This window comes from Oryx dammah, unplaced genomic scaffold, assembly GCF_014754425.2.
Source record: "Oryx dammah isolate SB20612 unplaced genomic scaffold, SCBI_Odam_1.1 HiC_scaffold_26, whole genome shotgun sequence".
In the NCBI taxonomy this organism is placed as follows: Eukaryota; Metazoa; Chordata; class Mammalia; order Artiodactyla; family Bovidae; genus Oryx; species Oryx dammah.
In genome coordinates, this window is record NW_024070210.1 from 43,056,155 (window position 1) to 43,078,006 (window position 21,852).

At 37.7% G+C, this 21,852-nt stretch overlaps 1 protein-coding gene across 3 annotated transcripts in view; it reads right to left on the reverse strand.

The window, feature by feature from the left end:
• Positions 1-21,852, reverse strand: part of SPPL2A (signal peptide peptidase like 2A) — a 53,500-nt gene continuing 31,648 nt past the window's right edge. For 2 of the 3 annotated variants that reach the window (XM_040226507.1, XM_040226509.1), the window contains exons 9-15: positions 20,661-20,742; positions 20,052-20,126; positions 16,270-16,326; positions 15,474-15,576; positions 11,460-11,534; positions 9,871-10,031; positions 1-308 (exon numbers count right to left, since the gene is read on the reverse strand). In XM_040226507.1, the coding sequence (XP_040082441.1) occupies positions 234-308; positions 9,871-10,031; positions 11,460-11,534; positions 15,474-15,576; positions 16,270-16,326; positions 20,052-20,126; positions 20,661-20,742 (628 nt within the window). In that variant the 3' untranslated portion in view covers positions 1-233. Of the gene's footprint in view, positions 309-9,870; positions 10,032-11,459; positions 11,535-15,473; positions 15,577-16,022; positions 16,077-16,269; positions 16,327-20,051; positions 20,127-20,660; positions 20,743-21,852 lie in introns of all 3 variants that reach the window. The other variant, XM_040226508.1, reaches the window with a different exon arrangement.

Consider the following 21,852-nt stretch of genomic DNA (forward strand, 5'->3'; position numbering starts at 1 on the left):
AAAATTACACAGACCATATGCTTTTATTTAATCTGAAGGCACAACTTTAACATAGTTAAAAGCAATTGTATTTTAATTATTTATCATGTAATTGTCAGTACCAGCTCTTACAGATACATATTTGCAAGCATATCATTGAAGTTTCTTTCAGATTGTCAAATTCAAAAGTCAATTTAAAAAGCCAAACTCTATTTGTAGAAAATCAATCGACACATTATTGCATGTCCATGATATTATTGTTGGATGATCTGTTCACCAGCAGTCCCAGGGTTTTCTTCATTTGTTGCATAGTCCAGATGGTCCATCATCTAGGCATAAATAAAAGATGTTAGGAAACGTAAATTTTCAACTTGCCCCCAGTCACTAATTTGGCAAAAGGATTACAAGTTTTTTTTTTTTTTTAAAGACACAGAGTGTTCCACTGAACCAAGCACTCCTTTTGGAGCAATGTACTGTTTCCTCAGCCACATTCCTCAGGACATGCTCAGGGTGACAGCTCCTTTAGGAAGCCTAATCATTGGACTCAGGGCCAATCTGATAAGTGCTTGGATCTTCCAAGTGCCTGGATCTGGATCTTCCACTACTTCCATCTCCCAATATGAATATCGTCCTGTGTGGCAGTGGAGTCTCCACCACAAGGAGTTTCCACTTAGGAAACTATTTCAAGCAGTGTCCACTCCTGGAGGTGGAAAACTAAAACTGGTTCCCGTTGATGCCTTGAATATTGACCTTAGGATAATTTAAAAATAACGTGAAATTTTTAAAAGACTGTATGAAAAAAATTTCTACTAAGAATAAAGAAATTAAAAGTACTTAAAGGTCAAATGATATCTAAAAACAAAATCAATACATTTGCTATAGACTATTTTAGCAGAATTACCAGTTAAAACTTTTCTCAAATGATCACTTCAAATCTTCTCATATTCTCATAAAAACCTTATCATATTTGGGAATAAAGAAAGAAACTGCTTAAATATTTTCAGTGTTTTTACTCTGTTCTTCATATAAAACTACCTAAAAATAGAAAAAAAAAATACTTCATGTCTTTCTGAAGACTGTCAAAGATTTTTAGATCAGTGATTAAATTTAAATACTGGATTTAGAAAAGGCAGAGGAACCAGACAGAGATCAAATTGCCAACATTTGCTGGATCATCGAAAAAGCAAGCAAGTTCCAGAAAAACATCTACTTCTGCTTTATTGACTATGCCAAAGCCTTTGATTGTGTGGATCATATTAAACTGTGGGAGAGTCTTAAAGAGATGGGAATACCAGACCATCTGACCTGCCTCTTGAGAAATCCGTATGCAGGTCAAGAAGCAACAGTTAGAACTGGACACGGAATAAAAGACTGGTTCCAAACAGGGAAAGGAGTATGTCAAGGCTGTATATTGTCACCCTGCTTACTTAACCTATAAGCAGAGTATCATGAGATGCCAGGCTGGATGAAGCACAAGCTAGAATCAAGATTGCTGGGAGAAATATCAATAACCTCAGATATGCAGATGATACCACCCCTTATGGCAGAAAGCGAAGAACAACTAAAGAGTCTCTTGATGAAAGTGAAAGAGGAGAGTGAAAAAGTTGGCTTAAAACTCAACATTCAGAAAACTAAGATCATGACATCCAATCCCATCACTTCATAGCAAATAGATGGAGAAACAATGAAAACAGTGACAGATTTTATTTTCTTGGGCTCCAAAATCACTGCAGATGGTGACTGCAGTCGTAAAATTAAAAGACACTTGCTCCCTGTAAGAAAAGCTATGACCAACCTAGACAGCATATTAAAAACCAGAGACATTACTTTGCCGACAAATGTCCGTCTGGTCAAAGCTATGGTTTTTCCAGTAGTCATGTATGGATGTGAGGGTTGGACTATAAAGAAAGCTGAGCGCCGAAGAATTGATGCTTTTGAACTGTGGTGGTGGAGAAGACGCTTGAGAGTCCCCTGGACTGCAAGGAGATCCAACCAGTCAATCCTAAGGGAAATCAGCCCTGAATATTCATCAAAAGGACTGATGCTGAAACTGAAACTCCAATACTCTGGCCACCTGATACAAAGAACTCACTCATTGGAAAAGACCCTGATGCTAGGAAAGATTGAAGGCGGGAGGAGAAGGGGACAACAATGGATGAGATGGCTGGATGGCATCACCGACTCAATGGACATGAGTTTGAGTAAGCTCTGGGAGTTGGTGATGGACAGGGAAGCCTGGTGTGCTGCAGTCTATGGGGTTGCAAAGAGTTGGACACGACTGAGCAACTGAACTGAACTGATGCACTTTTTCCCTTCTCCTTCATCAAGAAGTAGAAGACAAGCAAGGTAACTATTCCTAATTTTAAAATCTGAGTCTAAAAGCTTTACTGTTTTTTAGAAGAGGAAGCAGAGAAAAGAATAATTCCAAATGGGGTCTCTGGAACTTGCCAGACAAAGAAGAATACAAACATGAGCTGAAGCTTTCAGTTGACAACTGTCTCAAGTGATGGAGTCAGCTTATACAACCCAAACCTGCTTATATTCCATGAGTCATTTCAAGCCCCTAAACAATCAGTTTTGTGGTCCTCTATTTGCCAAAGATATCCCTAAGATTATAGTAGTTGTATATTCATAGCACTTATGGAGTAAGGGATCAAATCCCAAACCAAGATAGGTAATAGAAAAGATGAAGTTGTTGAAGAGCTGATTTTAGTTACAATTTAAATGAGAGAGGAAAAGGAGAAGCATATAAGATATATTTAGGCCCCTTTTTTCTAGCAATTTAGATACTCTGGGTGTAAGAGGCTGGAGCTGTGGGGACAGAGAACTGAAGAATGGATGGTGGGGAAACACTTTCTTTTCCAAGACCTGCTGATCCTGATAACTGTCACCTAATGAAATAGTCTATACATAAGTTATATGCTTCTTCTTTCCTAATCCTTTGATACCTCATTGGCACTGTAATCTAATTCCTAAATAAAGAGATATATTTTAAAAAAACTTGTAAAACCAACTTACTGAGAGGTAATATCTCTACTCTGCATTTATTTTTCATCACTGACTTTTCAATAAAAACAGTACAGAAACAGAGAAGTGCAAACTTGAAACAGGTTTTTAAAAACACAACAAAAATTAATATAGGTAATAAAATTAACTGGCAAAATTCACGTAAATTGTTTTGTCATAATTAATTATTTTTCATAGTAAATAAGCAAGCTCAAGTTAGAAAGATGTCCTCTGAAATTGGGTCAGCTAACCCAGCATTTACTGATAGCTCTGACCCAATCTCCTGAAACAGTCTAATAAAAGTGCTCATGTTGCTGCAGTAACTGGAGAGTGGCTGATATTACAGCAGAGCTGTTTTAAGTATCTCTGTATTTTGATTTGTCAGTTACAGCTTGTGACTTCTAAAAATAATTAGAAGCACTAGTGACATTTAGCAGACACAAACCCACTGTTTACTGAATATTAACAAACTGAAAACTTACTTCCCACCCATTGGAGGTTGCTGACTCCACTGATTTAGGATTAGAAGCAAAAAAAAATTCTCCCCTAAAAAATTTCTATTAATTGTTCTATGGGCCAGAATAATTATGCCATGGCTTCAAGTTTCTCTCTAGAGAAAAAACACCTTAACTTTCTCTACACTCACTAGAAAATAAATGAAACTGAATACTGTAGCTCTTGAAGCAATCCAGAAAAAAAAGCTCATAAAAAATACAGGGTAAGTATATTTTAGCTATAGGAAAGAATATAAAATTAAGATACCCAAAGTAGTATTATATTAGTGAAATCCTACAGAAAAACATTACTTCTCTTAATCAGATAAATTCATGGAAGGGTTGAAAGACTTTAAGTAAAATACTAAAGTATTTCTATAAAGTCTCTAAGTTTCAGCAATGAAAGAGGTATAATTTGTCCTTTGAAAACAACATAAAAAGCTCATCAGGGCTACCCATGAATTAAAAATTTCCAGTGGAAGTCCTGCTTTCTGCTACTCTCACACTCAACTCTAATATCAGGGATTAGAATGTACCAAATGATAGCAGCATAAACAAATGTGCCATCACCTGAGATTCTGATTTTAATTTATATTACTTGCTTTACATTTGATTCTTTCAAACAGCAGCCAAAACTTTTGGCACTTGCAAAATGGTTATATATAAAGACTGTAGAGATATATAAGTCTCAGTTCAGTTCAGTCGCTCAGTAGTGTCCGACTCTTTGCGACCCCATGAATTGCAGCATGCCAGGCCTCCCTGTCCATCACCAACTCCCGGAGTTCACTCAAACTCATGTCCATTGAGTCGGTGATGCCATCCAGCCATCTCATCCTCTGTCATCCCCTTCTCTCCTGCCCCCAATCCCTCCCAGCATCAGAGTCTTTTCCAATGAGTCAACCCTTTGCATGAAGTGGCCAAAATACTGGAGTTTCAGCTTTAGCATCATTCCTTCCAAAGAACTCCAGGACTGATTTCCTTTAGAATGGACTGGTTGGATCTCCTTGCAGTCCAAGGGACTCTCAAGAGTCTTCTCCAACACCACAGTTCAAAACCATCAATTCTTCGGCACTCAGCCTTCTTCACAGTCCAACTCTCACAACCATACATGACCACTGGAAAAACCACAGCCTTGACTAGATGGACCTTTGTTGGCAAAGTAATGTCTCTGCTTTTGAATATGCTATCTAGGTTGGTCATAACTTTCCTTCCAAGGAGTAAGCGTCTTTTAATTTCATGACTGCAGTCACCATCTGCAGTGATTCTGGAGCCCAAAAAAATAAAGTCTGACACTGTTTCCACTGTTTCCCCATCTATTTCCCATGAAGTGATGGGACCAGATGCCATGATCTTTGTTTTCTGAATGTTGAGCTTTAAGCCAACTTTTTGACTCTCCTCTTTCACTGTCATCAAGAGGCTTTTTAATTCCTCTTCACTTTCTGCCAAAAAGGTACTGTCTAGTTTAGTATTTTAAAAGTGCCATACTTTTATAATACCTTATAACAATTCTGGTAATTTTTTGAAGGCTGCTAAAAGACAATCCAGAAATTTATACACACACACAAAAGTGATTAAAAAGGTCAATGGATTAAGGACTGAACAGTCTAATTGCTTTGCATGAATAATATCAATAAACATAGACTAAGAACTTACAGTGTATAAAACAGTGTTATCAGCACTGTGGGTTCCTAACACCCAGGAGCTAAATGGTGAGGGTGTGTGTGCTCAGTCATGTCTGACTCTTGTGACCCTATGGACTGTAGCACACTAGGCTCCTCTGTCCATGGGATTTTCCAGGCAAGAATACTGGAATTGGTTGCCATTTCCTACTCCAGGAAATCTTCCCGACCCAGGGATTGAACTCACGTCTCATGTCGTCATTAGCAGGCAGTTTCTTTACCACTAGTGCTACCTGGGGAGGCATTCCTTCATAAATATCTACACTACAAGGCAGATGTTAATAAATATTTAACATCAAAGTCTAAAGAAAGTATGGGGAAAGGTGAACCTAATTTCAAATGGAGAACTCTTGGGTATCTGCTTAGAGATGGCAGATTTTGAGCTGGGAGTTATATAAGAGATATTCTGGAAACAGACAATGGAGGTAGGAGAGAAGAGTAAACTGTTAGCCCAAGAGATGAACCAGTAACTTCCTGAGAGTTGTCTTCAGGTCTGACCCTCAGGTTTCTCCTACACCAAGTTCAGACATAGCCTCCCTTTATTTTACCAGACTTGTTGAGGTTCCCTGTTCTTCCATAGCCTCTGCCAGCCTTATCTGATTTCAACATCCACTTGCCTTTCAAAGCCTTGGGCTAATTTATCTCTTTAGATTAGATTCTCCTATCTGCCTGTAGATCCAACCTCACTTGATGAATGAGGGAGGAGTCTTTAGAGACTAACTTGTCAGAACTGATGCCAAAGTCTATAATAATACTGTCTCCTACAAATAACAATATTCAAGCTAAATTAACTTGGACCTTAAAGGTTAGACAAAAGGAATGAGAGATTTTTTTTTTTTCACATTAACAGAAGGCATTACATTCTATAACTTTTATAAATGCTGTGTGTGTGTGGTGTCTGACTCTTTATGACTTTATAGACAGTGGCCCACCAGGTTCCTCTGTCCATGGAATTCTCCAGGCAAGAATACTGGAGTGGGCAGCCATTCCCTCCTTCACATGACCTTCCCGACCCAAGGACCGAACCCGGGTCTCCTGCATTGCAGGCAGATTCTTTACCACCTGAGCCATGAGGGAAGCCCTAGTTGTAGGGAAAAACAGACAGTCTCCTGGCAGCAGTTTACAATATTCTGCAGCTAGCTCACCTAAAAGTTCAGCCAATGTCCATTCTTAATATTTTAAAATTTAGTGCACTGTGGGAAAATGACCATTTTAACAAAATCTTTTCTCTGAGGCTTATGATAGCCTTTCACAAATAAGTTAAGAAAGCAGATTTAACAAAGATCCAAAGTTTTAATATTCAAAACGGGAAAATGGAAATCAGCTAATGAAGTGAAAGATGATCACCAAAGCAACAAGTTAAACCAAAACAAAAAAACTCAATTCATACAAATAATACTAGCAAATACATTTACAGTGCTAATGATGTGCTACTGTGCTAAGCAGTTTGCATTTGTTACAACAACCCTGTGAGGTAGGCTGATTCCCATCCCATTGAAGGAAACTGAGGCACTGAGAAGTTAAGTAACTTGCCTAATGTCACATTACTAATAATTAACAAAACTTCAAACTTAGGTGGTCTGGCACCAGACTCCATGCTGTTACTATGTGGTATTTGCATTCTGAATGTCTTACCTAATGAAATTATCATGTGTGTGCGTGTGTGTGTGTGTTAGTCACTCAGTCGTGTCCATCTCTTTGGGACCTCGTGGACTGTAGCCCACCAGGCTCCTCTGTCCATGTGATTCTCCAGGCAAGAATACTAGAGTGGGATGCTATTTCCTTCTCCAGTGAAATTATGATACCACCCTACAAGTGAGAAGTGTATAACCGAAACTGTCCTAACTTTTCAGACTCTTTAAAATGGATTTTCCTACAATCAGTTATCTTAGTTAGTTTCACTTTACAGTGAAGGCCCTGGAGTCCACCCTTCCGGGGTGTTTACTACGGCTTTGGGTCTAGCTCCAATGATCTTAAACTTTACAGTAGCTGCTATGAAGGAGAATCATGATTTCAAAGTCACGATTTTTAAGAGTAAAATTCAGATGGTCCAGGGCAGAGCATTTATTCATAGGGAATATAAATGTATCCCTTGGTTGAAGTCCATTCTTATCTAGCATCTCCTTTCTCCTCAGTAAACAGCATAGAAAGAGAAAGGAGGAAAGGTGCTTATAATAAACCACCGCACCCTTAAAGCTGTACTAAAGGAGAAAGAAGAATTTACAAGTAAAAATGAAATACTGGTGATGAAAATAACAGCAAACATACTTAATTCCATATGCAGCACCATGTGCTCTCACTAGCTGTCCCAAATTTAAATTCTAACTTAAAAAAGACTTAATGCCAACCCGAAACAAAGTTTCCCTGTGTTGCTCATCCTCCTCCTCCTGATTTACCTCATGATCAGTTAATAAGATAAGTGCTGCTAAAAGTAGAAATCTCTTGGTCACAGTTCCGTCCTGAGTCTTTTCTTCTCCCTCCATATTCTCACTCACTCATAGAGTTTGCTAGTAACACTCCCAAATTTCTGTCTCTAGTTAGGCCTATCTCCTGCATATCAGGAGATGTTTATTCAACTGCTGATTTCTCTTTTCCTGGTAGTCCCCTAGGTATTTTGAAATTTCCAACACTGAATTCATCATCTTATCTCAAATCTGTTGCCCTTCTTAATCTCAGTGAATGGTATCCCTATCCACCCACTCAGTTACACAAGCCAAAAACCTTGGATTCTACTTTCTTCTCTTCTCCCTAACTGAATCTATCACTAGGTCACATTTATTGTGCTTCTAAATTTCTCCTGACTTTGTTCACTTCTCTCAGTCTCAGTACCATGCTAATTCTGACTACTACAGCTTTTCACTGTAACAGCTACCTCAAGTTTTGCCTTCTTTCAATCCATTTTCTAGATTTCTTAAAACTCTTAAATGTCTCCAAAGTTCTTAGGAGAGAGTCCAAGCTCTTTAATGTGGCTTATAAGTCCATACAGCCTCTTTCCCTTGCTTGCTTCTCCAGTTTTCATTTCCTGCACTCCCCTATTCTTACTCAATAGGAATGGCCAGTCTGTCATAAGGTTCCTAAATCTGTCAAAGCTCTTCCCTCTGAGCCTTTGAAGTCATGGTTCTTTCAACATGGAACACAAGGCTCAGTCTTAAAGTTTCAACATAAACGTAACATTCTTTTAAGAAGTCATCCTTGCCCACATCACCTTTGACTGTCTCAAAACCATAAGCACTGGTGTCCCCTTTCTAGTCTTCAAGGCACCCTGCCATAACTGATTCATTCATCACACTTTATTGTTAGTGACTCTATCTGTATCCTCCAAGAGACTCTAACTTTCAAGAGGCCATGAGAGTAGGCTTGTCTCTAACTTGTTCATCTTTTATCATCAGCACCTAAAATAGTATCTGGCTCATAGAACTGCTCAATAAACATTTGCTAAATGAAGAAACAGATAACTATTTTTAAAAAAATGATGACAAAGAGCACCTCTTAGGATATGACTTTCAAAACCAGTATTAGAGTTTGTGCTGTAGGACGTACTTTTACTTTGAAAAAAATCTATAAAACATTCCATATGAGTGTCATCTTCACGAAAGTTACAAGCTACCTTAGTAGTTGAGTCAAGGACCTTGTGGCCATAAACTAATTCTATGTGTATAAATACAAGTTGAGAAACTGGAATTGGGAGGTAGGAAGGGCAGGTATTCTATTTTAATCTCAAAGAAATTACAAGACTTACCCCAAAGAATTCTAGGCTGGTGCTTTTTTCAATTATGTTAATAGTAGTCTAACTTAATGTGCGAATCACCTCTTGTTAAATAAAGATGACACTAGAGCCAACCACAAGATGGATATGAACTTTAAACTGTTTATCTACTAACAGAATTACGACTATCTACCCAAAATATCTTTAGTTTTGTTCATGCGATCACTGAAACAAAAGCATGAGAGTGGATAGTGGAACACAGTTTGCTGTAATAGGGCAGAGCAGAGTTAACTGCCTCATGAAGGAATCAATGCCATGACCCTGACCTCAACAGGCTAGAGTTTCCCAACTCTCTTTAATTTCAATGCAAACAAACAAACTTTACAGGAATACCGATAACATTTAGGAAAAGAACAAAGGGCTTTAACTTCAATGAAGAAACAACTCAAACATGATAGATTCTGCTATCTGGATATTCTCTGTTGTAGGAATTTTACAGAAAAGGCAGTCTTGATCCATTTAAACCTGAAATGAGTGCCCACTTCCATTTGGTTAGGCCCAATTAGATGCTGGAGAGAGTATATACTTTTTATCTGCAAAACCTGAGGACTCTTACTATAAATAGCTAGTGGTGTCAGCATCAAAATTTAGTACTTAAATATGGCTCTTATCTTCCATGAAGTCGACTTTTGTGTGGATTCTGAAAACTCATGCTGAAATGCTGTTTTGATTTTCCCTGATGCCCTCCCACGCTTCTTGGTACTTTTATCTCGAGTCACCAGCATTTTGGCATCAGATTGCAGTGAGGATGAGAAGTGATGATGCAGCAGGTGACAAGTAAGGGGGCAGTGGTGGAAAGAAACTTAGGACATTCTGATAAATTCAAGGCAACTTTTAGGCATGTAAAAGCTTTGAGAATAAATACATAAAGCTTTGATATATACAAGCAGTTCCCAACCGAAGTTAGGCAATGTTATAACGTGGTAACCAAGATATAAGCACATACCTGATAGCTGCTACCTTTCCAGAACTTTTTCATTTCCTTACGTCTCCAGGCAAGAAGTGAGGCAGTAATAAGTGTGCAAGGTACTAAATAGAGGAGAGCAGGTTGCCCCTTTTTCATCAGCACCAGAACAACAAATGTAAGAATCATGCCAATGGCATAGGCTGCAAGACAAGTATCAGTCATTTTTATGCTATCAAAGGTGGATTTTAATTCCCTCACTGAAGTACTGGTTTTCAAATATTTCTCAGAATGTTTCTGCCCTATGACTTCTTTTCATAATTTCATTATTTTCCTAGAGAGTAGTCAGGAGAGACATTCTACAGAGCTTTTGAAAAATGTGGAAACTGTTTAGTATTTCCACTATAATTAATCATTAATAACATAATTAATCCTTAATCACTGATAAAGATAATGATTCAAGAAAGTCTCAGTTATCTGCCACTATTAAGGATGTTAAATTGTTCCACATTTTAGATAACTAAAATCTGTGCCTACAGGTACCAACGGTTGTTTTAAAAAATCTTTCTGATATTGATTATATACTTCCTGGTCATCATCAACAATTGCATATCAAACTTCATTTTATCTTTTATTAATGACTCTGGGTCTCATTATGAACACCGGATCTCAGAAAACTGGAACTAGTAGGGCTTTTACGGACAAGGCAGTCCACCTTCTTGTTTTATAGATGCTGCAATGGAGGACCAATGAAGTGAGTTGCCCAAAGTTACAATAGAGGAATAGTAAAGTGAAGTGAGGCAATGGAGGACCAGTGAGGTTAAGTGAGTTGTCCTAATTTACAGTCTTTTCTGTCTTTTCACTGAATGTTTCTTTATTCTATCACACTGACTAGTGCTGCATGTTAACATGTTAATGCCTTTAGGGAGTATCATACTTAATGGCCTCAGACTGTTTTTATTATTTCTTTATAATTTCCCCCCTTTCTTCATCCTTTCACTCATTTAGATGTTCTTTCTTGCTGTCAGAGTAACCACTTCTAGAAAAACCCTTTTCTAACTGTTGATGTACACTTTTAATTTATAAGATTTAATTCCATTGTGGAATTAAAAACCTTTTTAGAACAGTATCTAAATTGCTCTGGTGCAGGCCATTTACCTAAGAATAAAGAATTTTGGTGTATGGATTTTGAGATATATATTTGATATGTTCAGAAGTAGAAAAGTATTTTTTGGCTTATTGCTGTTCTTGTCTGTTTTCAAGAAAAGAAGTAAGACAAGTAACAACTACCTCTGCTGTCCAAGGTATTATTGTGCCCATAAGTTTATTTATATTAATATGCAAATATTATACAGTACTTTTTAAAAACTTAGTATTATACTAGTATCAACTACCTATGTGCCATAGGCTCTAGTAAGCTTTTTATGTGTAGAATCTTCTTTCATATACAATTTCCTTTTTGATCCTCAAAAACCTTGCGATATAGGTAGTAAACTATAATTATCTCTTTTTGATGGAAAAAGCATCTTATTAATTAATAGTGAAGAATTAGAATCCAGGACTCCTTACTTTTAGACCTTTTCCTACAGATGATACAACTCAATATAACAAAAGAAAAAACAAAAATTTACCAATTGTGGAGGAAACATAGTATATAGAAGAGCCAATCTCAACATCAAATCTTCTACAGTATGCAATCAACAGGCCTAAAAAAAATTTCACATTACATTCTTAAAATAACAATAGCAATAAAAATTCAGTTGTTAACTATGGTAAAAGTACATGTTGCGTTGTATTTAACATTCATTTTTGCATCATTAGAACATTAAAGTACCTCAAATTCCAGACAAAATTTTATATGCTGATTTCTTAAACTTAATACCATATATTACACATTTTCCTAAGCCATTCAGTTCAGTTTAGTTGCTCAGTCGTGTCCGACTCTTTGTGACCCCATGAATCGCAGCATGCCAGGCCTCCCTGTCCATCACCATCTCCCGGAGTTCACTCAGACTCACGACCATCAAGTCCATGATGCATAATTTTTATTAGCTAGCACATTGTTTTTACCAATTCTATGCTATGTGCTTTTAATAGCACATGGTGTGGGACTGGTAAAAAGAGGGGTAAGTTTAAAGATATTCAAGAACTTTAAGGTTACTTAATAGAAAGCATTCCCTACTTTATCAATTACATGAAAGGAGACTCACTGGCCTAAGAGAGCTGCTACACTGGACTTTGCCATCCAGTTCACATAGCAACAATATTTGTTTCTCTATCTAGCTTTACTATGTCAATGACAGGGCTTTTTCAGAAGAGCCAGTACTCTTTACCTAGGCACAGCCCATTAGAACACAAGGAGACAGTAGGAAAAGTGAGAAAGGACACACTACCAGCTGACTGAGGAACATTATTAATTACTTCTATATTATGCTGCTGCTGCTGCTAAGTCGCTTCAGTTGTGTCCAGCTCTGTGAGACCCCAGAGACAGCAGCCCACCAGGCTCCCCCATCCCTGAGATTCTCCAGGCAAGAACATTGGAGTGGGTTGCCATTTCCTTCTCCAGTGCATGAAAGTGAAAAGTGAAAGTGAAGTCACTCAGTCGTGTCCAACTCTTAGCGACCCCATAGACTGCAGCCCACCAGGCTCCTCCATCCATGGGATTTTCCAGGCAAGTGTACTGGAGTGGGGTGCCACTGCCAGAATGCAAAAGTAGGAAGTCAAGAAACACCTGGAGTAACAGGCAAATTTGGCCTTGGAGTACAGAATGAAGCAGGGCAAAGACTATTAATAGAGTTCTGCCAAGAGAACACACTGGTCATAGCAAACACCTTTTTCCAGCAACAGAAGAGAAGACTCTACACATGGACATCACCAGATGGTCAACACTGAAATCAGACTGATTATATTCTTTGCAGCCAAAGATGGAGAAGCTCTATAAAGTTAGCAAAAATAAGAGCGGGAGCTGACTGTGGCTCAGATGATGAACTCCTCATTGCCAAATTCAGACTGAAATTGAAGAAAGTGGAGAAAACCACTAGACCATTCAGGTATGACCTAAATCAAATCCCTTATGACTGTACAGTGGAAGTGAGAAATAGATTTAAGGCACTAGATATGATAGACAGAGTGCCTCATGAACTATGGACGGAGGTTCGTGACATTGTTCAGGAGACAGGGATCAAGACCATCCCCAAGAAAAACAAATGCAAAAAAGCAAAATGGTTGTCTGAGGAGACCTTACAAATAGCTGTAAAAAGAAGGGACATGAAAAGCAAACGAGATAAGGAAAGATATACCCATTTGAATGCAGAGTTCTAAAGAATAGCAAGGAGAGATAAGAAAGCCTTCCTCAGCGATCAATGCAAAGAAATAGAAGAAATCAACAGAATGGGAAAGACTAGAGATCTCTTCAAGAAAATCAGAGCTACCAAGGGAACGTTTCATGCAAAGATGGGCACAATAAAGGACACAAATGGTAGGGACCTAACAGAAGCAGAAGATATTAAGAAGAGGTGGCAAGAATACACAGAAGAATTGTACATAAAAGATCTTCACGACCCAGATAATCACGATGGTGTGATCATTCACCTAGAGCCAGACATCCTGAAATGTGAAGTCAAGTGGGCCTTAGGAAGCATCACTACGAACAAAGCTAGTGGAGGTGATGGAATTCCAGTTGAGCTATTTCAAATTCTGAAAGACAATGCTGTGAAAGTACTGTACTCAATATGCCAGCAAATTTGGAAAACAGCAGTGGCCACAGGACTGGAAAAGGTCAGTTTTCATTCCAATCCCAAAGAAAGGCAATGCCAAAGAATGCTCAAACTAACGAACAACTGCACTCATCTCACACAATAGTAAAGTAATGCTCAAAATTCTCCAAGCCAGGCTTCAGCAGTACATAAACCATGAACTTCCAGATGTTCAAGCTGGTTTTAGAAAAGGCAGACGAACCAGAGATCAAATTGCCAACATCTGCTGGATCATCAAAAACTCAAGAGAGTTCTAGAAAAACATCTATTTCTGCTTTATTGACTATGCCAAAGCCTTTGACTGTGGGGATCACAATAAACTGTGGAAAATTCTGAAAGAAATAGGCATACCAGACCACCTGACCTGCCTCCTGAGAAACCAGTATGCAGGTCAGGAAGCAACAGTTAGAACTGGACATGGAACAACAGACTGGTTCCAAATAGGAAAAGCAGTATGTCAAGGCTGTATATTGTCACCCTGCTTATTTAACTTATATGCACAGTACATTATGAGAAACGCTGGGCTAGATGAAGCACAAGATGGAATCAAGATCTCCGGGAGAAATATCAATCACCTCAGATATGCAGATGACACCACCCTTATGGCAGAAAGTGAAGAAGAACTAAAGAGCCTCTTGATGAAAGTGAAAGAGGAGAGTGAAAAAGTTGGCTTAAAGCACAACATTCAGAAAATGAAGATCATGGCATCTGGTCCCATCACTTCATGGCAAATAGATGGGGAAACAGTGGACACAGTGGCTGACTTTATTTTTCTTGGCTCCAAAATCACTGCAGACGGTGACTGCAGCCATGAAATTAAAAGACACTTGCTCCTTGGAAGGAAGTTATGACCAACCTAGACAGCATATTAAAAAGTAGAGACATTACTTGCCAACAAAGGTCTGTCTAGTCAAGGATATGGTTTGTTCAATGGTCATGTATGGATGTGAGAGTTGGACTATTTAAGAAGGCTGAGCTCTGAAGAATTGATGGTTTTGAACTGTGGTGTTGGAGAAGACTCTTGAGAGTCCCTTGGATTGCAAGGAGATCCAACCAGTCCATTCTAAAGGAAATCAATCCTGGGTGTTCGTTGGAGGGACTGACGCTGAAGCTGAAACTCCAATACTTTGGCCACCTGATGAGAAGAGTTGACTCATTTGAAGAGACCCTGATGCTGGGAAGGATTGAGGGCAGGAGGAGAAGGGGATGACAGAGAATGAGATGGTTGCATGGCATCACCGACTTGATGAACATAGGTTTGGGTGGACTCCAGGAATTGATAATGGACAAGGAGGCCTTGGCGAGCTGTAGTTCATGGGGTCGCAAAGAGTCGGACATGACTGAGTGATGGACTGAACTGAATACTATGTTATTCCTGGGCTGGGATTAAGTTTATTCTATAGGCCAAACTGCAGTAACTGTCAGAGCAGACATTCTAGTAGAAGGCAATCAAGTCCACCACACACTGTATTTTTTTTTGGTATTATAGTGCCCTACACGACATTGCTTAGTTCAAATAACTTAGTTTGAACAAATAACTATTGTTTTAAAACATAAGTAACAGAAATTATAATATATTTGGCATTATTAAACTCAACTTTTAATGGGGATTTATTATATACTTTCATGGGGAAGAGGTCAAATTGATCCTAGTTACTTCTTCTAAGGCATTTTTTGAGCCATGGGAGATATACTTTGGTTGTTACTATTTGGGCTTTATCTTCTACCCATCAGAACACTTTTTCTCCATTCCTGTCACTGATCCCAGCTCTAGCATTAGCCAGAAATAAAGATCAGGTAACTTTTAACATCTGATATATGATACTGCACATCTGACAATTTTAAATCATCAGTCTATTTTCACTCAAATTGTTACAAACAATTGCTTACCTGGTACAATGATGTCTCCAAAACCCAATATTGAAACTGGCATGAGACAGACACTCATTACTGAGAAATAGGCCAGTTTGGGTACCCTGATGACTACTGGTAACTGTAATTACAAAACAAAAGAGAGAGAGAGACCACCAATAAACCTCTTAGGAATCTTTACCCACATCTTCAGAAAGGAAAGGATTGATGTTAGAATAACTTAATGTTTAAAATTAACATTTTAGAAATATGAGGGGAAAAAAGCTTGAAATCAGAGAACATAAATTAATCATATATATACTCTGAATGTATAGAAAGCTTGAAAGACATAGATATGTAGTTATGGAAAAACAAAACCCAACACACATGTAGGGTTAAGAGGATTAATCCAGTATCCCCATATCTAACGTTTTTTCTTTCCTTTTTTACCAAAATTAGAGGACTCAGGCCTTGAAAGAGATTTTTTTTTTTTTTTTAACAATCTGGGTTTTTTTCCCCCAAAGAAGAGTCTTGTCTGAGAGGGTATGATTTAAAGTCCAATGAACATATCTGAAATACAATCCTTACTTTCTCATGGGGAGCTGATGGTTGAGCAGTGGCTTCCACCAAGTTTCCATCATTCTAGGATGAAACCCAAGTCAATAGGTATTTAATAATTTAGAATAACTAACAAAAGGGCTATATTTTGTGAGAAACAAAGCTTTACAATACCTTAACATGCACTACATGACCAATGAATTACACAGGAAGGCAAAATTATTAACTGGACACACAAATACACTGGCAGCCATCTGTACTTAACTGCCACCCCTACCTTTTCATTATTTCCAAAAGGTCCAGCTGCAAGTTCAACCATGATACTCTCACCATTCTAAAAGCAAGAAAGGTAAAAGAAACTGTTCAATCACTTAAAGTGAACAACCTCCTAGTATTCACAACCTAGGGCTTCCCAGGTGGCACTAGTGGTAAAGAGCCTGACTGCCAATGCAGCTGACTCGAGAGACACAGGTTTGATCCCTGGGTCAGGAAGATCCCCTGGAGAAGGAAATGGCAACCCGGTCCAGTATTCTTGCCTGGGAAATCCCATGGACAGAGGAGCCTGGTGGGCCCCAATCCTGGGGTCGAAAACAGTCGGACACACACGCACGTTCATGATCTACTGCCACAGCTATGGCCTACTGTAGGTTGATGGAAAGTCATCTGAAGACTGATTTTTTCCTAAAATGGTCTCTGTAGATGGCAAAAATTGGAGTTACCTAAAACAAATTTCACCTAGCACACTATCCACTTTATTAGAGCTCAACAAATAATAGAAACTTACAGATAAACCACACAAAAATTATTCAACTGAAGGTTTGAGCACTGATTTATACTGACAACTAATATCTAGCATTTCTTCTATGGGCTACACACTTTAGGTCCTTTTACTTATATTATGCCATATACTATGTGTCATTAATCATTTTTAGCAATAACAACGAACAGAGACAGAAGAAATATTGAAATTTTTTATATACAGATTTGTAATAAATCAATGACTTTATTTAAATATATATTTAACCTTCTGTCTACTCACCACAATAACAATGAAGCCAAACTTGAAAAGATCAAGCCCTAAAGAACTTGAGAACATTTCTCTATCCTGACTCTTGTCCAATTTCAGCTCTGCCTGCTCTTAATGCACCAATCAAAACATTAACCTTAGCAGAATTTTTCCCTTGCGCATGTCTAAGGTCTTTTTATGTGGGCTGTGTGAGAAATCATTAAAAAGTTATTTCCTGGACAGTAAAGTCTGCTGGGGAGAGGGGAAACATTTAGATGTAGCAAGCTAAGACTGCATGAGCACCCACCTTACACTTAAAATAATGCCCCAAACAGGTCATGGGAAGATAAATAAATGCTGAATTTTTAGGAGAATTTGATTGATTAGCTATACTATTCTCCATGTGGGTGGGGAGCATAGAATAAATTACTTGAGTTTATTTTTAAGAGGATTTCACTGATACCTGAGTTGAGTAGAAAAAAGAATAAATTCCTTGGCTACAGAAATCTTTTTCTCATGTTAAGCTTTGGGTTACAGAGGGGTTAAATCACAGAAGTTTATGAAAATAAATTATTAAATACAGTTGCTTACAGGAAACTCACATGATGTGATTCAATTTCCAGATAAAGAGTTTATTTTGGTTCATTTTCAAATTGTTATTTAAAACATTTAATTGAAGACCATTACTGACATCCTCTCATACATTCAAAGATATCTACCTGAGAAACTACTATTTGCAAGACACTATATGAAGTATGGTGTGATAGAAAAAAGTATGGTGATAGAAAAAAAAAGACAGGCTCTTACTACCTGTACTCCTATGGCTACCCATCCTGCCAACTCATTAAAAATCTACTAATACCAGGGTCAAGAAGTTATTTAGAATGCCTAAGATTTAATTCTTGAAATTTTCAGTGAAAACAACAAAAATCAGAAATCATGTATCTGATTTTCATATTGATTTGCCTGACAAACCAGACTGAGAAGACAGTGTTAAGGTAAATCTACAAGAGTGAACTCCAAAGAGCACGTCAATCTTTTCCATTGGATTAGATGACTAGAAGTCACATTTCCAGTCAGTGGGATCAAAGATGGAAAAAAAAGAAGAAAAATTCTCTAACCACAGAAGAAAGAAGACTCAAAGACATCTTTACTATTACCATATATACTTTTAAAATCCTGACATTTTTATGTGTACAGAATGGACATAGTTTGCTGGCAGACAAGTTTGGCATTTATAAAGTGACACTAGTGTTAAAACATAATGGAAAATTTACTTTTAGAAAAGAGTTTAGTTATAGCTTTTATGTTCACTGTGCAATATAAGTGTCATATGGTATGAAAGTGTTAATCACTTAGTCGTGTCCAACTCTTTGCAACGCAATGAACTGTAACCCGTCAGGCTCCTCTCGCCCATGGAATTCTCCAGGCAAGAATACTGGAGTGGGTTGCCATTTCCTTCTCTAGGGGATCTTCCCAACCCAGGAATCAAACCTTGGGCTCCTGCAACTGCAGGCAGATTCTTTACCGTGTGAGCCACCAGGGAAGCCTAAATGGGTAGTCATATGGTATGACCACCCATTATTAACCTATGGGAATGGTTTTGTAAAGAGAGTGCTTTACTTTTGTTATGAGTTCTATGATGGAGTGACTTATAGAAACATTTTTAAACCAAATAAATTGACACAAGCTAGAACAAGTTTAGACCGAACTTCAAAATATGCTTTAGTAAATTAACAGCTTTTGCTATAATTCCTAATACTAGTTCTATGCTTTTTTAGGTTACCATTGCAAATTAAGTCAATGAGCCAGATAGCTCACCATTAAAGCATGGAAAGGTACTAGTATTTGGGGACAGTTAACTACACTTGTTACCTAGTTGCAATTTTAGCTCCCCAATGGGGTATATGTTTGTCTTATGCCATCATAGCCAGTACCAGAAATGCAGATATTTCACAGATAGCAGAGGTTAAAGAATAAAGAACTACTAGGGGAAAAATAGTCATTATAAAATACTAAATATATGAAAGTGACAAAGGATAAAAAAATGATATAAAGTTAGAAAGTGAGACTCAAAATGGGAAAAGTAGAAGAATTAAGCAATAATTAGTAATATATTCATGAGATAAGAATAGGGACAAGGTAGAAGAATTAAGCAATAATTAATAACACATTCATGAGATAGGAATAGGGACAAGGTAGAAAAACTGGGCCAATAATGAAGGACTACCACACTTACCCAACACCTCTCCCTTATTCTAAGGACAGCACCATGATTTTATTGAGGAGCTAGTGGTATAGCTGGGAACAGATGGCCTAGGAGTTTCAAGTTGCTACAATTCTAACCTCATGGAAAAAGCCAGTCTGAGACAATGAAAAGGTGGACAGAAGCAGGAAGGAAGAGTATGTGCCCTTGGGTCTAGTTTCTCCTGAGGACAGGCCCTCCCTGGCCTTTGCACATATTCTGAATAGATGGGACCTCTTTCATATAGAAAAGTTAGGTTGGATTTTTTGCAGAAGCAACCGAAAGAATTCTACTGATGGAAACAGAGGATAGATTGCTAGCAATACTCCCTCACTCAAATGATTAGGAAACTGAGGGCTAAGTGACTAGCAGCTCAGGGTTATAAAGTTACAGATCTACACTTTAGGTCTCTAGACTTCCAGCGTTGGGCTCTTTCTTACTCTCATGCTAGGGTTACAGAAATGAAAGAAGCAATGACATCTTTTCATTCTTTTTTGCTGTCTGTATTATCTACAGCAAATATTTATTGTTTTATAATAGGAAGAAAAGTTACTTTAAAAAGTGTAGGAAGAAAATTTATAGACATTCTCATGTTTACATCCATCAGGAAGCATTTTTTTTTTTTTTTTAAGCAAAATGGTGTAAAGCCTTAAAAATATCCTCTATTAAAAGGCCAATTTCAATGACAATTCTCTTAAGAGAATTAGAACCCAGTCAATGGTAAACATCTGGAAAATCAATACTCTAAGAGCATATTTAAGATTCTAATCATTTAGTATGTCTCCTATGCATTAAAAAAATATCATACCTTTGTGATGAATGGTGTTATGAAAACAAAAAATACATCATAGAGGAGGAGAAGGCCTAGAAGTATCACACATGACTGTTGAAGAAAGAAACAAATTTAAAGGTCAAACTTCTCAAATTTAAATTAAGAGATATTATTTTGCAAATACAAATAAACATGTAACATACATTTAAACACTATTTTTAAGGCATTTAATGTTTATTACTATTTGTAGTTTTATTCTATAAATCACATTAAAATTTTATCTGCTTCAACCCACTCTTTTAAAAAAGAATCACTGAAGCAAAGAAATGTTCTTCCTTATTTTAGTCTTGTACAGATTATATTAATTTGGCATACTATGTGAATGATTAAAAATATTTTATGTAGAAAATCAGTGGTTTCCTGGGTTGGGGATTAGGACTAATTGATAAAGGGCATGATAGAGCTTTTGATGAGGTAAGAAATATTTTATAATCGATTGGATAGTGGTTACAAAGTTACATATTTGTAAAGTTTTGATAATCTGTACACTTAAAATAGGTGCATTTAATTATATGTAAATTATACCTTAATAAAGTTGTTTTAAAAAGAAAACAATACTTTAGCTAGCAAAGTAGTCTACTTTACCTTGAAGTTGGGTAACTTCAGTGTTTTAATTAAATTCAGACAGAAAGCAATCCCCAAGATATCCTGTAAAATCCAAGCCCACCTAAAATCAAAAGAAATTCCTCTATTGTTTTACTCAGTTATTTTTAAGCGGAATGTTTCAAAAGAAAAATATCATTAAAGCAATACTGTTCAATTGCTATGATTTGACCATGAAGTAGCTGTTATAACAACAGAAAAACCTCTGACAGTCTCCATATTTTATTGTTCTAGTAGAATAGTCAAGGCTGTATATTGTCACCCTGCTTTTTTAACTTATATGCAGAGTACATCATGAGAAACACTGGGCTGGAGGAAGCACAAGCTGGAATCCTCCAGCACAAGCGGGAATCAAGATTGCCGGGAAAAATATCAATAACCTCAGATATGCAGATGACACCACCCTTATGGCAGAAAGTGAAGAAGAAATAAAGAGCCTCTTGATGAAAGTGAAAGAGGAGAGTAAAAAAGTTGGCTTAAAGCTCAACATTCAGAAAACTAACATCATGGCATCCGGTCCCATCACTTCCTGGCAGATAGATGGGGAAACAGCGGAAACAGTGGCTGACTTTAATTTTTCTGGGCTCCAAAATCACTGCAGATGGTGACTGCAGCAATGAAATTAAAAGATGCTTGCTCCTTGGAAGGAAAGTTATGACCAGCCTAGACAGCATATTAAAAAGCAGAGACATTACTTTGCCGACTAGTCAAAGCTATTATTTTTCTCAGTAGTCAAGTATGGATGTGAGAGTTGGACCATAAAGAAAGCTGAGGGCTGAAGAATTGATGTTTTTGAACTGTGGTGTTGGAGAAGACTCTTGAGAGTCCCTTGGATTGCAAGGTTGGACTGCAACTCCAATCAGTCCGTCCTAAAGGAGATCAGCCCTGGGTATTCATTGGAAGGACTGATGTTGAAGCTGAAACTCCAATACTTTGGCCACCTGATTGTGAAGAGCTGACTCATTGGAAAAGACCCTGATGCTGGGAAAGATTGAGGGCAGGAGGAAAAGGGGACGACAGAGGATGAGACGGTTGGATGGCATCATCGATTCGGTGGATGTGGGTTTGGGTGGACTCTGGGAGTTGGTTATGGACAGGGAGGCCTGGTGTGCTGCTGTTCATGCGGTCGCAAAGAGTCGGACACAACTGAGCAACTGAACTGAGAATAACGAGT